The 18,936-nt window shown below is 43.4% G+C and overlaps 1 protein-coding gene across 14 annotated transcripts in view; it reads left to right on the top strand.

The window, feature by feature from the left end:
* Positions 1 to 18,936, top strand: part of DGKG (diacylglycerol kinase gamma) — a 226,673-nt gene that overhangs the window by 126,085 nt on the left and 81,652 nt on the right. For all 14 annotated transcript variants that reach the window (XR_002337783.1, XM_021070008.1, XM_021070016.1 and 11 more), the window contains one exon: positions 6,468 to 6,532. Coding sequence is in view for 13 of the 14 variants with exons in the window: in XM_021070008.1 (XP_020925667.1) it covers positions 6,468 to 6,532 (65 nt within the window). In the remaining variant the exon portion in view is untranslated. The remainder of the gene's footprint in view (positions 1 to 6,467; positions 6,533 to 18,936) is intronic.

The following is an 18,936-nucleotide window of genomic DNA, read 5'->3' as shown; positions in this document are numbered from 1 at the left end:
GGCGTGATAATAATAATACCTTATTTTACAGGATTTAAAATTTGCCATATTTATAGATATTTTCTTGATTCTTACGATTACAATGGAGGGCAGTATTACTGCCATTCTATAAGTGAGGAAATAGATGATCAGATGAAAGGATTTGCCTTCGTTTTCTGACTCCCAATCCCACACTCTTTTTCTATTACCAAAACAGAAGAGAAAGGCATTGCTGGACTCATGATCAGGCTCTGAGAGGATGGAGACCTTGGACAAGAAACATATTCAGGGGTCTTGGTTGTCCTGATCTGGTTTATCTCCCCAGCTCCCCTGCCCTCAGTGGGGAGGGACATCTTTCCCTAGGATCTCCCAGCTTATTCCCCAGTGACCTAGGCAGAAACCTGCTCTTCTTGACTCAAAAACCCCTCTCCTTTGGGACCACCTGCTCAGGCTCCACTTCACACAGCAGGAACTTGCAGTCTTCAGCTCCTGCAAATCAGACTTGACTGACAGGTCTGGTGCTCAAGGTGGGGGTGGAAGTGGTTCTGAAGCATAGGCTTCCCATCAATCCAGTTTGACAAAAACTCCTATCCCTTTTCCTATAGTAACCAGAGTAAAACTGGCTAATGTGTATTGAGTACCTAGCACACCAGGCACACTGTCCCTATTGGTGGGTACAGCTATTTCCCACTTGCATTTTGTAAGAAGGAACTTTGCCTAGAAAGAGTGAGACCAGTTCAAGCTGGTGAGTGGTCGGGCTAGGAATCACCAATGTTGAGCTCCAGAGCCCACCTAGCTATGCGCCATGAGCCATGCAGCCCTTGCCCAGCCCCTCCATCTTCATGCTGCCAAATGCAGCAGCACTTGTTGGGGGGGGGGTTCCCAAGAATTTAGTGTGTGATGGCCATACCTCACCTGTACCCTTTGTCAGAAATGCAGATTCCACACCCATGATAGATGCTGGCTCATGTCCTGGTTGAGTTGGCTTGGGCAATGTCTGGGAATATGCATTTTTTAACAAGCCCCTGAGATCATTCTGATGCAGGTGGTCCCCGATCAAGTCCTCAGTGAGTGAAGACAACCTGTTAGAACAGAGAAGGACGGCCAAAGGCAGTGGTTCTTCACAGGAGCAGAAACCACATCTGAAGTAGAGGAAGGAGAGCAAAGATAGAAAGGAAGAGAAAACAGCATCTATAGGCAATGAGCCTGAAGTGAGCTAAGCCAGGACTGGGAGAGTTGCCTGGGAGCTTCTAGATGGCATGTTACACCCACAGCTGCCTTCAGAGTCCTCAGCCCCAAGTCTTCTCTGTCTTAACACAAATGGTTCTAGCTACCAGATATAACAGGGTTCCTACAACCACCCTGTCCATCTCACCACAGCTCTATATTCAAAAAAATGGCATTCACTTAGTGTTACTGACCAAATGGATGACCATGCTGAAAAGGAACAGATAACGTCCCCCCAGCTAGATTACCAAGCCCTAATCCCAAGAGCCGAGACTGAGCCTGGTCTTAATTCATTCTTACACATGAGAAGGAAAGAGGGAGGGAGGGATGAGAGGGAGGAAAGAAAAGAAGGTAGGAAGGAAAGAATACAAACAATTGTCCCTCAAGGAAATGCATATAGATTCTCCAGTTCCCTCAGTGGTCAAGATATTTATCTGCCCTGGGCTAGCCTATAGTAATCCATCCATTCATCTTTCAAATTATGAAGAACTTCACAAAATCTCCCGTATGATATTTTTTCATGCACCTTTTAGGGTGTACATGTTTAATATTTTGTCGCAGAGCAGTGAAGAACCAGGATTGTTTTTATCTCTTTGGTGTACCCTTAGCCTTCTCTCAATAAAAGGCTTGCAGGGTTTGTGTGCTCACTCTTTAAAAGCTGGAAAGGGAAATTCTTGAGAAAACAAGTAGCCAACATGTAACCCTAAGAGAATCTGAGGCTGACATTTGCAGAAGCTCTTGCTCCCTATTTGACTTCCCCAACTTTGTAAGAGGAGAAGTAGTATGTAAACCAACCCACAGTTTTACTTCCTTAAGATGATTAGCGTGGACTCCTTTGGCAAAGAGAGCCCTGCAAAGACTTTGCCTCTTTTGAGGTACCTGGGATGGCTTACTGATATCAAATGTCTGCTGCCCTGCTTTTATAAAGGTGGCAACAGTGACCCCTGTTGTGGTGCCCCTAGGTGGCAAAGGATTCACCCAGATGAGTTCACTCACTCCCCTTGGTGCCAGGAGAACCCACCGAATAGATGGAGCTAAACAAGGGCCGACTCTCCTGGCCAATGGACAGAGTGATGAGGGCCTCACTGTCACCACATTCCCATCACCCACAGATGCGCCATCTCCTCACCAGTGAAGAGCTGAGATCGTGGGCCTTCTCGTTCCCTCCAACTGAAAGCATCCACTGGCAGGAGATTTTAAACATTCAGTCATTCAGGGCGCTACTTCCTCTGACTTCTCTGGCCTCCTCATCCCTGCTCTTTATTTTTGGACTTGCAGAAATGTCAGGAGGGCCAGGTATCAGTGACAGGAAGTTTGGGACTGCAAAATAATTCCTGGGGTGTGTGTAATTCTGAACGCCTCAAAGGCTCTGCTTTCACTGAGCCTTAGCAGGATGAGTGAACAGCTAATCCCTTGAGTCAATGAAATCTATTTCTGATTCGAGGGGAACCCAGGGGCCAAGGAGAGGCCACAGTCATCACACTAACTCACACACCATTTTCCACCTTACATTCACCACTAAGTTTCCACAGTGGTAAAACCTATTAGGAAATTTGTTAGAAAAATCATCATTTCCCTGCAACCTTTTAAATTCCTTCTGTTTCTGGAGTTCCCGTCGTGGCTCCGCAGAACCAGATCTGACTAGGATCCATGAGGACACAGGTTTGATCCCTGGCCTCGCTCAGTGGGTTAAGGATCGAGCATTGCCATGAGCTGTGGTGTAGGCTGGCAGCTACAGCTCCAACTTGACCCCAGCCTGGGAACCTCCATATACCGTAGGTGCAGCCCTACAAAAAAAGACCAAAAAAATTCCTTCAGCCTCAGGTTCTTGTCTGTCACCTGTGAGAGCCAAGAAGGTAGTAAAACAGTGACACCCACTGAGAGGTATCTTGGACAAGGGGTCTCTACTCTTTTTCATTCCCCATCTGCCATAATTTTTCAGAACAACCCAAATTCAAAATAATCTCCCATTGGGTCTCCTTTCTGGTTTTCTTTTTTAATCTCCATAAATTGCCAAAGTGACTTAGATCTACATTGTCCAATATGGTAGCCATTAGCCACATGTGGCTACTGTGCACTTGACACGGGGCCAGTCTTAAGTTGAGAGATGCTGGACGTATAAAATAAACACCAAATTTTCAAAAAGGTAGTGTGAAAGAATGTTAAATATCTCGATAATTTTTGTATTAATTATAAGTTGTCGTGATAATATTTGCTAAATAGTAAAATTAATTCCATCTGTTTCTTTTCACTTTTTAAATGCAGCTCATAAACATTTTTTGTTTTTATTTTTGTCTTTTAGGGCCGCACCAGCAGTATATGGAGATTCCCAAACTAGGGGTCTAATGGGAGCTGTTGCCACCAGCCTATGCCACAGCCACAGCCATGCCAGGATCCAAGCCATGTCTGCAACCTACAGCACAGCTCACAGCAACGCCAGATCCTTAACCCACTGAGGGAGGTCAGGGATCGAACCCTCGTCCTCATGTGCTAGTCAGGTTCGTTAACCACTGAGCCACGACGGGAACTCCTCATAAAAATTTTTTTAATTTATTTCTACTGGACAGTACTGGCCTAGACATCCAAATATCCCAGGGTCCAAATGACTACTGTTTATATTTGAAAGAGGCACAAAAATCTTTTGTCCAACTATGCACTTGGGAGCTTTAATTCAGGAAAGAATAGCCATATGTCCATACTGTTTTTATCTCTTTGAAAGGACCCCGGAGAGTGAGGCCATCAGCAGAGCCATCATCACTTCCATGGCTTTGCAATTCCCACCTCCAGCCCCACCTTCCAAACAGAGCATCCAGTTATTATAAGAAAGGGTTAGAACCATTGTAGCACTGGTTTCTAGAATTTAAATGAAATCACTCCTGAACATAAGTACAGCCAGCTCAGTGCCTCGCTGAGAGAAGCCCAGCAGAGGGTGAAGGTGAATCTTGCCTCTCTTTTTAATTCCCAGGTAAAGAAATAGGGTCAGAGTCTTTACCAGCATCACCTTTTCAAAACTGAACAGTAAAGGGCCCGCTCATCTCCTTTTTACCATTTCATGTATTCGCCATGAGATTACGTTGTCAATTAGGAACCACATGCTTAACTAATAATATTGTAAAGGCTAGTTTTTGTGAAAACTTTTGCAAAACTAGTTAGGGTTAGGGTTAGGGTTAGGGTTAGGGTGGGGGCAGGGAGAAGGATAATCGGAACTACACAGAGGGAAGGGGCCTCTGCACAAGGCCCTGGCAACTAAAAAACCGGGAACCAGTCACAGCAGCAGTGGGAGTTGGGGGTAATGAGGTACAGATCATGCAAGGAAACATGTGATTGCTTTTTTCTTTTCTTTCTTCTTTTTTTTTTTTTTTTTTTCCTGACAGAAGAAAATTAGTGCTTCAAAGGAACACAAGTAGATGGAATGTCTTCTTGAATTCTAGAGAAGCATTTGACAGGTGTCACATGAATCTTACTCAGAGTGTTCATGAAACTCAGAGAGAGGGAGGTGGGCACAGTCTGGGTGCATGAAGTGCTCCTGCCTGGAGAAGCTGTGCAGGCTGGATAGGCCTGGGGGAAAGAGGGCCCGGGGCTCTGCATCTCTCCTACCACAGTCCACAGGGGTGCCTAAATGTCTGTAACTTAAAAAAAAACTTGATGTGACTTTAAAAAAAGAAAAAAAACTAAGAAATCCATAACTAGAGTTTAAATGTTAAATTCCCAAGACATTATTTCAGCAAAGAGTGTTTGCCAACCATAAAATAAGCCCACGTCCCTGATTTGCCCTGGTCTACTCCTCTGCCACGTGCAAATACAACAGAAGCTCCTCTTTGCCCCCTAGCTTGTTTCCAGATTTTCTGTCCTCACCAGTGGCCTGTATTTTACTTACCACTCACAGCACATGCTAAAAATAAAAAAAGTTTAAAAAGCTTCTTCACTGAACTACACCTCCTGATGCTTAAAAAAAATTCAGAAATTTTATTTTGTAGAATTTCCATATCAAGAAAAGGAATTAATATGCACTAGCTGAAAATTCACCGTATGGAATTGGACTTTCTTTTAGCTACGCGTTTAGTAAATGAGTTTCTGTATCTTTTTCTCCCTGCACAAATCTGAATCAGCTCCCTTGCTTCTGTGGCTCCCCCATTCCCACCCCAGCTTAATTAGCTTGTTTATTTTTAAAACCCGCCACCTGCACCCCACATGCTAGCAGGAGGCCTGAGCTGGGAAGGGGTGTTACACATTCTTCTGCTGGAAAAGGAGACCATTGACAAGAGGGGAGGACCCAGGTGGAGGAGGAAAGAGGAGTTCAGTTTTAGGTCTGAAATTCAGGGTTGGTTCCAGAGAGCCACACTGTGAATATATCAGCATCTAGATGCTAGTAACAGCTAGGAGAACTCAGGATGGCCCATGACATGGAGTGTAGGCTGCAGAACGCACTCCAGGTTAAGACGTTCTGGTCAGAGGATGGAGAGCCCGGAAGCATGGTGACATGGGAGCCACCCTCACTGTGAGTTCTAAGGAGCAGGTGGCCCAAGTACAACAAAGGAATGTGTTAATAGGAGGACAGCAAAGTGTCACAAAATGTCATGAGACTCTTATTGACCTTGGAGACAGTAGTTTCCATGGTGTGATCAAGAGGCCCAAGCCAGAAGTTTAAATATATTTTTAATAATCTTCTAAGCATGCTATCCAGTGCTACTACCAGTTATATCTACTGATAGAGATGACGAAGAGTTAATAGCTAACAGCATCTACCACCATCAGTTTTCTGGTTTTGACAAGGTACTGCAGTTATATAAGATGTTATCATTGGGGGAAGCTGGGTGAAAGGGACATAGGAACTCTGTACTATTTTTGCAACTTCTTATGAGTCTTAAAATATTCCAGAATACGACGTGTTTTTCAGAGTGAATAGGGTGAGGCATTCACAAACAGTCACATCAGCCTCACATGGGCTTCTGCACTCTCACGGCTCACAGACTGACCTGCTCCCTCTCCCCAAAGGGCGGTGGAGTCCTCTTCACTCACACTAAACCAGGGCGGGCAGAGAGTGAACACTGCCAGGAGTCAACTAGCATAGGCTCTAAAAGCACTGGGGGGCACTTGCCCCTAACCTTGGACCTGGTGTCCAGCCTCTGTGGGGGCCTCCTGGTTTTCTCCTGTGAGACGGGAAGGATTTCAGTGAGGGCTCCTGCTGGCTTCCCTTCCTTGCACATGGCTCAGGGTCAGAGCCACTAACCAGGGCCCTGTTTTGTCTCTCTCCCTTTCAGGACGCTTCCATTGCACACAGGTTCCATGTGATGAGAGAGAAACACCCTGAAAAATTCAACAGCAGGTAAGAGGGCCCTTCGGGTGTAACCCTGGCTGCACTCCCTGCTTGCCCTGCCCCACCCCGCCCCGCCCGTGGCCAGCCAGTCCCAGGCCGCCACCTGCTCTCACCAAAGTGTTCTTGGCCCGGCTTCCCAGCGCTTTCCTGCCACGTTGCCGGAAGGAGGGCTTCCATTTACAAAAAGAAAACAATGTCCAAAACCTGCCGCAGTCTGGCCACCTGTCCCCTCCCAGAGGATGCTGTGCAGAGGGAGGGCCTGGGGCCGGGAAGCGGGGGAATGGTGCGCTTGCCTTGGGAAGTGGAGGCTAACTGGATCCCTCTCGTAGAGCGTGGCCACTTTCTTAGTACGTACATCGCCCCCACCCCAAGCCCAGTGATTCCTCGGAAGAGGGGCTGATAGGGGGCAAAGGCCTCAGCTTCTCTCTGTTGCAAAGGGAGGGGGCGTCCGCTCTGGGCAGGACCTGGGAGGACCCAGAAGGAGACGCCTTCGCCTCCCCTGCCGGCAGAGGGCAGCAGAGGGCAGCCCTGCAGAGACAGCCTGGAGCCCACCAGCACCCAGCCTCAGCCTGTGTACCCTGGGTGAAATCTGGAAGTTAAGTCCAGAAATGAAAGGGAAGAGAAAATTAGGTCGTTTGCAAACAAAGTCAAATCATTCTGCCTGGAGGGTGGCATATAGCTACCCCTGTGATTGTTAAATTACCTATCTCCCTTCTTGTACCCTTCTCTGTGGTTAATTTGCCTCCTTTCTCTTTCCTTTCGTGGACCATATCGACATGACCCCTGGATCCCACCTCACCCTCAGGCAGGTTGGGAGAAGAGTGCGTATTAATTTGGACTCAGATTGGGCCCAAGAGACTTAGCTTTACTTAGTCCAGTGTTATTGGCATGTGTTCGTTTAAAGGCCAGCCTTCCCCCAGAGCTCCCCCATTTCCATTCTTCCTCCTTGCCCCTCATCCCACAGCCTGCAAGGTTAACCAAGAATAAGACAGTCTTTTTAGGGATCAGAAACAACATAATGAGGCTACTTCAACTTCAGGATAAGTGATCTGTAAGATCTAATAGTAGCTGAGCTAACCTTATTAGGATGTGCTTTCTCTCACACACACCAATCCAACTCACAAACCACTCTTACCATGTATACATTCAGCCCCTACTCCTACTATAGTCACACATGTACACATCAATTAATGCTCTTCTTGCAGTCTTTTTCCCTCTAATATATACACACACACAAAAATATATCGCTTTTTAAAACCACTCCATTGCAGACTTTTCAGGTCCTCTTTTTACACAGATAGGATATGCATCCTTGTGCATCCATGCTTGTTAAGATGCCATGTGTTTTTGAACTTCGTGGGGGTTCTATTCATTCATTCATTCATTCATTCAGTGAATGTGACTTTTGAAAATAGTACCAGGCACTGTTGTATAGGTGTTGTGGATAGACCTGTGTAAAGAGCTCATGGTCCAGGGGTGGAGACCGACTGGAAAGCAGATATGCAGAGTGACTTGTGCTAAGTGATATGAATCAAGGTGACACAAAGCAAGGGCAAAGAATGGGATGTGGAGGGTCTTCCAACTAGAGAGATGCCTAAACCGAGACACAGAAAACAAGTATTTTTCCAGGTTGATAGAAAGAGAAGGCAACCCAGGGAGAAAGAACCAGAGGTACAAAAAGATCCAGAGGAGTGATAGAAAACAGCCCACTTAGGGAAAGAGCAAGCCTTTCAGTGTGGTCTATGGTGTGGTCTTTTTTCATGGAAAGAAGCAAAACCCCTGTAATTTGAGAGAGCAAGGAAGCAGAGAAGAATTTCTCCATATTCCAAAAATCAATAATTGGTCAGCATATGACATAAATGGAGCAATCAGCATTCATCCACGTGATTAAGTACAGTTAGAAAGATACCTCTGTCAGAAAAAAAGTTGAAACTGTGCATTTCAGTGCAAAGTATGAACAATTTCACTGTATTCTGAATGACAGCTCTTCCTCCTCACTTCCAAATTTCTGTCCATAAGACTTCTCTTTGCCGTTAGGTATGTACCTCACCCCTCACCTGGTTAAGGTCAAGGTAGTGTGGTCGCCTAGGATGACAGTCACAGGGATTCACATATAAACCCATGTGCCAACTAAGTGAAGACAGTGACGTCGAGGTAGGTCCTGTTTCACAAGGTTCCTGGACCCCTCCTGTTAAGAACCCGAGTCAATGCTTCTACCCTGCCTGCTTGCTCCTGGTGAAAATACCCAGGAGTGCCCACCTTGTCCACTGAGAGGCAGGCGAGCAGCCATTTTCCCCAGGCTTCCTTATTTAGCTTTGGAGATGGTTTTAAATAGGCAGGTGGCTGTTGCCATGGTTACCCCATTACACCATTGGCTAAATTTAGGAAGGGCCACAAGGATAGGAAGAAAGCTTGATACCCAGGATTTGGAAATGTAAATGATATTATCAAACCAGGTTTCGTTTTACTCGGCTGAACTTAGGTTTTCCAAGGAGTAGTCACTGCTTGGCTGGATGCCCTTACCTTTAATGCCTGAGACTGGGCCCTCAGGGATAACCCTGAGGTTAAATCTAGGCAGTTTCAACTGTTCTGTTTTGTTTTGAGCAAGGGAATGTGATTAGTCAGTGCTAGAATTTATCAGGAAACTTGAATCTTTTTTTATTGCTCATTTGGTTTTCTGGGCTATCCTAAAACAAATTCTTAACCTGAGGAATAAGGGCTGCAGGAGCTCTGAGGACACTTTGAAAATATATGTAAGGTATTATGTACATTTTTCCGGAGAGAATGTCCGTTAACTATCAGAAGGTTCTTGAAGGGACCCATAACCCTCAAAAGTCACAGTTCTTGAGTTCCTGTTGTGGCTCAGCAGGTTAGGAACCTGACGTTGTCTCTCTGAGGATGAGGGTTCGATCCTTGGCCTCGCTCAGTGAGTTAAAGGATTTGGCATTGCCAGAAGCTGCAGCATAGGTTGCAGATAAGGCACAGACCCGGTGTAGGTCTCAGGTACATGTTTGATTCAACCCCTAGCCTGGAAACTTCCTTATGCCACAGGTGCAGCTGTAAAAAGAAAAAAAAAATCACATTTCTGAGCCTTCTTTGAGTCCTACGAGGCATCAAATTATGACTTGCCTGTTGGGGTTTAGGAAATTCTTCCTCTAGTGGCCTCTCAACACAGGTTGTTGCCAAGGAAGGTGGTTGGTTGCACAAAATGAAGTTATGTTCCCTGGTGGAATAGTTTTGTTAATGGAGCAAGAACCAGATCCAAGGATGCTGGAAGATGAGCCAGTTGTCATGGACAAGGATTAAAAGGCCTGTAACGGGAGGGATGGGGTTATTTTTGGTACATTCTGCTTCCTAATCACTAAATGGCTAATTATTAATTGGTAATTTAGGGATGTGATGAAATGTGTCATCTCATTGTTGGCATAAACAGCAAAAGAGAGGTTTAATTCACTTGCAATTATATAACGCCTTAGAAGGTGTTCTAGGATACAAGGATAAACAAGACATGGTTCCTGCCTCCAAAGAATTCATAGTTCAGCAAAGAGGGAAAAATAATCCTCAAATATGTTTTTATAAAATGATTTTCACATATAAAGTAGCTACATTTTGTAGGTCATATAGTAGAGCGGAAGTTGTATAAGACACTTATTAATGGGTGTGCCCCAACATCTCTTGTAAATGAATTGTTTCGCATGCAGAGATTGTATTATAAGGGAACCAAACTAAGAACTGTTCTTTTTGAGCTCCTACTCCAGACCAGGTGATAAACTAGATTCTTTAACTACGTGAGAGTGTTTAACTCCCCAAACCATTATACAGGGTAAATACTAACATCCCCATATTGCAGATAATGGAACTGAGGTTGAGCGAAATTAAGTCACCCAGCCAAGATCTTTTTAAGCAGCAGGGCTGATAGGATTTAAGCTAGCTCTGAACTTCAGTGTTCAAACTCTGTTTTCTGCACCTGTCATCTTCACAGATTTCATTTAGCAAACTCCGATTATGTATTAAACATTCTGATGGGTGCTTTATACATGACTCCACCCAGTGCTCTAAATAACATGCAAGGCTAAGTGCCATTGTCTCCATTTTACTTTTTTTTTTTTTTTTTTTTTTTGTCTTTTCTGTCTTTTTAGGGCCACACCCTCGGCATATGGAGGTTCCCAGGCTAGGGGTCTAATCAAAGCTGTTGCTGCTGGCCTACACCACAGCCTTAGCAACTCGGGATCCGAGCTGCGTCTGCAACCTACACCACAGCTCACGGCAATGCCGGATCCTTAACCCACCGAGCAAGGCTAGGGATCGAACCCTAAACCTCATGGTTCCTAGTCGGATTCGTTTCCACTGCGCCACAACGGGAACTCCTGTCTCCATTTTAGAGATACAAAAATTGAGAGGTGGAGCTCTCGTCAGCTTGGTGCACCTTTATGGATCATATCCATGGGAAAATGCCTGTGAAAGCCAGAGGGGCCCACTGGTGTCGCACACCTCTTACCTTGTATGGTGCGACTCTTCTCCCTCTCTCAGTGTCCACAGCATGGAGCAGGATTGCCTATATGATTTGCAAGGCCGGGTGCAAAGTCAAAGTATGGAGCCCCTTGTTCAAAATCATGAGGAATTTCAGGTTAGTGACAGCAGAGCATTATACCAAGCACAGGGCCCCTCTCAGTGTGGGGCTCCATGTGATGATACAGCTCTCACCCCCATGAGCTGGTCCTGGCAAAGAGAGGGGAGTTGAAAAAAAAAAAAAAAGAAAGAAAAAGATACATTTGCCAGGGCTCACAGAGTGGGGTGGTTGCAATAAATGTAAAGGAATAGAGGAAGAGGGTCTCAATAAGGGGAGGAGGGGAAGGGATTATTGGTCCCTCAAACAGGCAGTAGTCAGTACCAGCAGATGAGCTGAAGATGCCAGCAAAATCTTCCGCTATCCAAGACCCAGCCCCCCATGAAGTTTCTGAATTAACTCGCTGTGGAGGGAACAGACTCATAGAAGCTACCTAATTCCAATGTCACTGAGAGTGAGTTTCCAGAGACAGAAGTCTAACTATGGAATTTTTTCACTGTTGGTCAGAAACTCAGAGCACTTGAGGAATGTGTTACTCCAAACCCTGTTGAGTGCCATCCACTTGAATATGTCCCTCAGCAGTTTAGGCTGAAGCAAGATATTTCCTGTTAGGTCCTTGAAAAGGGCCGAAAACAGTGCTTCATTCCTACCAGAAGCTGACCACCTTTTCCAAAAGCCCTTGGGTAAGGAACAGGCTCTAGAGTGTTCGCTTTCTTGGAGCCAGGCCCGTGGAGTAGCTAATGAGGGGTTCCCCAGAAGCCCTAATGAAGCCTGAGTCCTTAAGAGGTTGGAATACATCTCACAAATAACTAAGCACTTAATAGATATTTATAGAATGAGGCAGCAGGGTATAGTCTAAGTTGGCATCAAAATTTGGCTCTGCCACTTACTAGCTATGTGACCTTGGGCAAGTTACTTAATCTCTTTAATCCTTTGCTTCCTCCCCTGAAAATCTTGCAAGGTTGCTACAAGTATTTAATGAGATAATGTGTGAGTGCATGGCATATAGTAGGTTCTCAGTAAATATTTGTTGAATATTGTTGAATGACAAGCATGAGGTAAGCATTGCCTTAAATTGACAATAAAGCATTGACAATAAAAGACTTTTCTGATGGAGTGGCAAGTGGGATTCAGTTATAGTCTTTTGCTTCACTGACCTGGCCCTTGAACTGAAAAGTTGGAGGACAGTTAAAAGTTGAAGGAGACTCCAGCTGTGACACATTTACTCTGTCCAAATTCTTAGAGGGTGGGAGAATAGCATCAATTAGCCATGACTGAGTTGGATTCTACAGCTGAAGCTGTAGAGAAAATTCCCTTCGTTGGCTCCATGGGTGTCCAAGAGGCAGAGGTTTGGGATCTGAAGACCAGAGATTCTAAGTCCAAATCCCAAGTTCAGGCTAGAGGCAGGATTGAGGTAGTAGGGGTCATAGACCCCCACTGACATGGTAACAAGAGGAACAGGGTGGGGATGAGTAAGGAGACTTTGCAGAATAGGTGCCACGTGCTCCATGGAAACTTTGGGCTTACCAGCTGGGGCTCTGGAATGCATGGTTGGTAGGTAAGTGGGTGGCCCAGGGCAGTCAGAGACCGGGGACGTGACTCCCCTTCCTTTGTTGATGTTTGTTCTCTCATGGCCCACCAAGCACCTCTTTTCCCACATTAGATGAACAGAGATGTTCTATGGAAGGCAAAACAGAAGCCAGCAAAGCTAAAGTCACACAATTCTAGAAGTGAAAAGGCCTCATCTCTTGAATACCTGTAGCATGCTCTGTAGTCACAAGCATAAACTGTCTCGCCATTTACTCAAGATTTTGGGGATTTGGGTTTTGTTTTGTTTTTTTTAATCTAAAAATGAGGCCATCTTAGCTGTTTTTTCCAGGAGCCCTGTGAGGGAGCCTAATTTAACAGCCCAGATGTTTGACTTTCCCAAAGCTTAAATGTACAATGACAACAGACACATCAGGGTTCAAATCCCTACCCGTAGGGTCTTTATTCTGTGCCTGAATTGGGTTTGTTTCTTCTTATCTAATATATACCTCAGCACCCCCAAAAAAGACCTGCCCCAAGTACTTGGAGGTCCAAACTGTCTGCACCTGTGTCCCTCAATATATCGAACTATTTTTTTTTTTTTTTTCACACACGTAGGATTCAGAAAAGCCCCAAATGAAGTTGCTTCTGGAATTTTCTGTTTTTATCCTTACTCCTGTAGACATTATTTACAAAGGAAATGCAAACCTTATGCTTTGTGTTCATGTACCTTCAGGTCTTCAAGTCAGGTCTGACAGAACAACTTACTTAACTAGTTGAATGTTCATATACTAGCCCACAAAAATGTTTTATGGGGTGCACCCTCCCCACGCCTCCTCAAGAGAGATTCAGAGAGTGAAATGAATGAAATATGGGTTTGTGGCTTTTTTCACTAGGCAGTCGTCATTACACAACTGCTGAAGACTGAGTGTTTTTGGACTGTTTTATATGTTTACAGTCAGCCCTTGATTATTTGCAGGAATGAGGAAACAGCAACATGCACCATTTAAAGCTGTGGATGGTCAAAAATTTTAGGAAGCTGTTATTAATATTTGTACACAGGACTCTGCTCTAAAGATCCACAGTATTTTATGTGATATTATGAAATTACATGGACTCAACATATCCTTCATTTTCTTTTCCTTTTTTTTTTGGCACACCTGTAGAAGTTCCCAGGTCACAGATTGAAAACGCCATAGCAGTGACAATACCAAATCCTTAACCCACTGAGCCACCAGAGAAATCCAGCATTTCTTTTATTTTCTTCTTGACTCTCCAGTCCATGCTGGAATGGACAACACAATTTCTCAGGCTGGTTCATGCGAGCAGCTTGTGATCTCAAGGCCCCTTACAAGGTTGCTTGCTCACCAAACAGTTCCTTACTGTAGCTTAAGAGGCCTTTTTTTTTTGAAGCCCCTGCCAGGCTAGAACAAGGTATGATTCATGTCAACAAAGAGTGGAATCAGTTTCCAATAATATCAGAAGGAACTTGAACGCCAGCTATGTTTTCAAGTCTTTAGGCGGCCAGATAATCCAAAGTTATCAGTATTTATTTATTGATTGCGCTCTAGAAGTATTTCCATCAAAGAGCTCAAGATATAGTATATAATGAAGTTCAGAAGGGTTAAGGTCAGCATGATAACCTCATGGAAGAAAACCAAAATACACAAGTTCAAAGTGAGGTAGGAACTGGCGAGGTCCTCACCTGGGTGTTGACAGTCTGGATGCTTTCCAGAAGGGAGGGGTCGAGGAAGTGCTGGAATTTGAAGCCATGTCTTGCAAGAAAGGGCTGAATTAGGGATTGTTTTACCCAAAGAAGGAAGACTTAGGGAGAAGTGATTATTGCCCTCAAATACTTAAAAAGTGTTCTCAGAAAGGAAGTGGGTTCTTTTGAGTGATAAATCAGTGGGGAAAGTGACTAGGTAGATCAATTTGAACTCCATTTAAAGGACATCAACTCCACCAACTTGGATTAAGGGCCATCCTCAAGGGCAGGGGGCTAATGGTCACGGGAGCAGGGCAGGGTGGGGAGCGGCGCACAGTGAGTGTTATGTCTGATCAGGTTCTGGACAATCATTTGGGGCTCCAGTGGAACCAAGTGCCCCAGAGTGTAGGTTCTCCTATCATCAGACAATCTTGATTCAAATGCTGGGATTGTATGACCTTGACCAAGCTACTCCTTTAAACTTGAATCCGCTTACATGTAAAATTGGAATATACTCTATTAGTTTCTTATGGCTGTTATAATATATTCACGTGTTATGTTTAAAGCAGCACACGTTTGTTATATCATAGTTGTGGATATTAGAAGTCTGAAAGAGGTCTCACTGGGCTCAAGTCAAGCTGTCGTCAGGGTTGCATTCTTTTCTGAAGGCTCTGTGGGGGATCCATTTCCTTGCCTTTCCCTGGGTCTAGAGGCTGCCCATAGTCCTTGGCTTGTGGCCCCTTCCATCTTTGAGGCCAGCAATGGCCAGTCAGGTCTTTCTCACATTGCATCCCTCACATTGCCAGGAGTCTCTCTTCTGCCTCCTCCTTCCACTTAAAAGGACCCTGGTGATTGCATTGGATTCACTCAGATAATCCAGGATAATCTCCTCATCTCAAGGTCAGCTAACTGCCAGTTTAAACTCTATCTGCAATTTCAATTGCCCTTTTCCATGTGACCTAACATTTTCATATTCACTGTTTCCAGAGGTTAGAAAGTGGACATCTTCAGGACATTATTCTACCTACCACAAGTGCCTTACCTCATAGAATTATTTTGAAGATTCAATGAAACAGTGAGTGCATTTAAAATGCCTATTGCAGAGGCTTGGCAGGTACATCAGTGCCAATTATTATTCCTACTAGTACTACTGCTACAAAGACAGAACTCATATCAGTTAATCATGTGAGATGACTCTGAAAAGCCCTTAAAACTCTGAAATTTGGAGATTCTCTGAGAGAGAGATAAATATCATAGAGCAGACCATAATATCATAAGGTCATCGGGTATGAGTCATCAGTGTAGCAATATATGGCATGTCTTTTCTTCATTTATTTTGACAGAGTTTTTCAATAAAATAACAATACATGTATCATTATATAATTTAATAATATATAGTATGATATCATAATATAGTTCAAAATTGTTATAAATAATTTGCAAAGTTCAGAAAAGTTAAAATAAGATAAACCCAATCATTCATACTCCTGTTACTCAAAAACAATATTGCCATTTTGGTTCATTCTAGCATTTTACTCAACATATGTATTTTTAAATAATTATAACATGTCTGTATAAAATTCTATGTACTATTTTTTATTTATTTTTTTAGCTTTACTTATACATTTATTTTAATTAATAGGTGAATTGAGCACTACATTCTAGGATCTGGAGATGAAATATGTGATAGACACAGTTCTAGCCCCCAGAGGCAAGCATATCAGATTACAATACTGAAAATCCCTGTCTTGCTGCCAAGTGCCAAATTTCAACTCCCTCTGTTCCGGCAGCTGCAGGAATAGTATCTTTAGTTTTATTTCTTCTAGTTTCTTTATCTCTCTTACTGTATTCCTGTTTTTTTTTTCCTCTACTTTATCTCCTAACACCCAAAATTATTCTTTTTCAAATGATGGCATATTATAGTATATTAAACCCAAACTTCTTGTATTTGTAGAAAAACTATATAGAAACAGTGTATCTTTACTAGAATTTCTATGAGTAGTTACTCCAACTTTCTTTTGATTCATGTTTGCACAGAATATATTCTTCCATCCTCTCACTTTCAGTTTGTATGTGTCCCTAGAAGTGAAGCGGGTCTCTTGAAGACAGCATGTATATGGGTCTTGCTTTTGTATCCATTCAGCTGGTCTATGTCTTTCAGTTGGGGCATTTAGTCCATTAACATTTAAAGTAATTATTGATATGTATGTTCTTATTGCCATTTTATTAACTGTTTTGGATTTTTGTTGCTGTTTTTTCTTCCCTTCTTCTCTTGTTCTCTCCTCTTGTGGTTTAATGACTATCTTTAGTGTTGTATTTGAGTTGATTTTTCTTATTTGTTTGTGTATCAGTTGTAGATTTTTGGTTTGCAGTTGCCCTGAACTTTTGATATAGGAGTCTATGCATATATACAAGATTGTTTTAAGTCGTTGTTCTCTTAATTGTAAGTGTATCTCCAGTGTCCTGCATTTGTACCCTCCTCACGATTTCTGACTTTGATAACAAAATTGTGCATGGATGATTTCCTATCTTTACTGTATATGTGCCTTTACTGGTGAGCCTTGTCTTTTGTGGTATTTTTGTTTCTGACTGTGGCCTTTTCTGTCTAGAAAAGTTCCTGTAGTATTTGTTGTAAACCTGGTTTAGTGTTGCTAAATTCTCTTAGCTTTTGCTTATCTGTAAAGCTTTTGCTTTCTCCTTCAAATCTGAATGAGAGTCTTGCTGGGTAAAGTAATCTTGATTGAAGGTTTTTTCCTTTCATCATGTATATCATGCCACTCCCTTCTGGCCTGCAGAGTTTCTGCTGAAAAATCTCCCAATAGCCTTATCAGGGTTCCCTTGTATGTTGTTTCTTTTCCCTAGCTGCTTTCAGTATTTGCTCTTTGTCTTTAATTTTGATCAGTTTGATTAATATGTGTCTCAGGATGTTCCTCCTTGGGTTTATTTTATATGGTACTTGTTGTGCTTCCTGGATTTGAGTGAATGACTCCTTTCCCATGTTGGGAAGTTTTCAGCTATTATCTCTTCAAATATTTTTTCTTTCCCTTTCTCTCTCTCTTCCCCTTCTGGCACCCCTATAACACAGATGTTGGTGCATTTAATGTTGTCCCAGAGTTCACGTAGACTGTCTTCATTTCTTTTCAATTTTCTTTCTCCTTTCTGTTCCACATCAGTAATTTCCACTAGTCTGTCCTCCACCTTGCATATTTGTTCTTCTGCCTCCTGTATTCTTCTGTTGGTTGCTTCTAATGAATTTTTTATTTCAGTTATTATATTTTGCTATCTCTGCTTGCTTAAGTTTTAAATCTTGTATTTCTTTGCTCAGTGTTTCCTGAAAGTTATCCATCTTTGCCTCCAGTTTATTTCCAATGTCTTGCATCATCTTCAGCATCAACAGTCTAAAGTCTTTTTCCTGAAGGCTGATAATCTCCAGATCACTTAGCTGTTTTTCTGGGGTTGTTTCTTTCTCTTTTATCTGAGTTATAGTTCTCTGTCTTTTCATTTTTATAGGTTTTTAGTATGGTCTCCTTTTTGCAGACAATAGAGTTGTAGGCTTTCTTTCTTCTGGTGTCTGCCCCCACTGTGGCTGAAGTTTGTATGGAGGCTTGCAGTAGGCTTCCTGATGGGAGGGACTGGTGCCTGCCCAGTGGTAGGTAGGGCTGATTCCTATCCCTCTGGTGGGTGGGGCTTTGTCTCTGGTTGAGATTAGAAGTGGCTATGTGCCCGTCTTTAGACAGCCTGTTTACTGATGGGTGGGGCTGTGATCCCACCTGGATTATTGTTTGGCCTGGGGCTTCTTAGCGCTGATGGGTGGAGCCAGATTTTTCCCAAAATGGCCACCTCCAGAAAAACACATGCTGATGAATATTCCCTAGAGCTTTGCCTCCAATATCCTTCTGCCACAATGAGCCACAGTTACCCCCTGTTTTCCCAGGAGATCCTCCAAGAACTGCACTCAGGTCTGACCCAGATTCCTATGAAGTCTTTGCTTTGCCCTGGGACCCAGTACACATGAAGTCTGTGTGAGCCTTTCAAGAATGGGGTCTCTGTTTCCCCCAGTCCCATGGAGCTCCTGTGCACAAGCCCCACTGGGCTTCATTGCCAGATGTTCCGGGGACTCTTTCTCTCAATGCCGGGTCCCCAGGCATGGGAATTTGACATGGGGCTCAGAACTCTCAACTCCTATAGATGAGTCTCTGTGATACAGTTACTTTCCAGTCTGTGAGCTTCCCACCCAGGAGGTATGGGTTTGCTTGCTTATACCATGTAATCGTCCCTGCTACCTCTTGATGTGGCCTCTTCTTTGTCTTCTGGAATAGGATATCTTTTTGAAAGTTTCAGTCGATTTGGTTGAAGGTTGTTCAGCATTTGGTTGTAATTTCGTTGTTTTTTTGAGAGACGTTGAGCTCCAGTCCTTTTATTCTACCGTCTTAAATCCCTTCTCTATGCACTATTTCTTAAACAACATTTTTTTATACAAGTAAAGGTTTATTGTAGAAAAATTAATCATATTGTCCCCTCACCAAACAAACAGTATTAGAATTCTAACCTATTTTCCTTTACACCTTACTGCTCAATTTTAGTTATTTAAGATCATGGTATTCACTGGTTTAA

The sequence above is a fragment of the Sus scrofa genome, chromosome 13 (genome assembly GCF_000003025.6).
Source record: "Sus scrofa isolate TJ Tabasco breed Duroc chromosome 13, Sscrofa11.1, whole genome shotgun sequence".
Taxonomy (NCBI): Eukaryota; Metazoa; Chordata; class Mammalia; order Artiodactyla; family Suidae; genus Sus; species Sus scrofa.
This window is presented reverse-complemented; position numbering and strand designations above follow the sequence as displayed.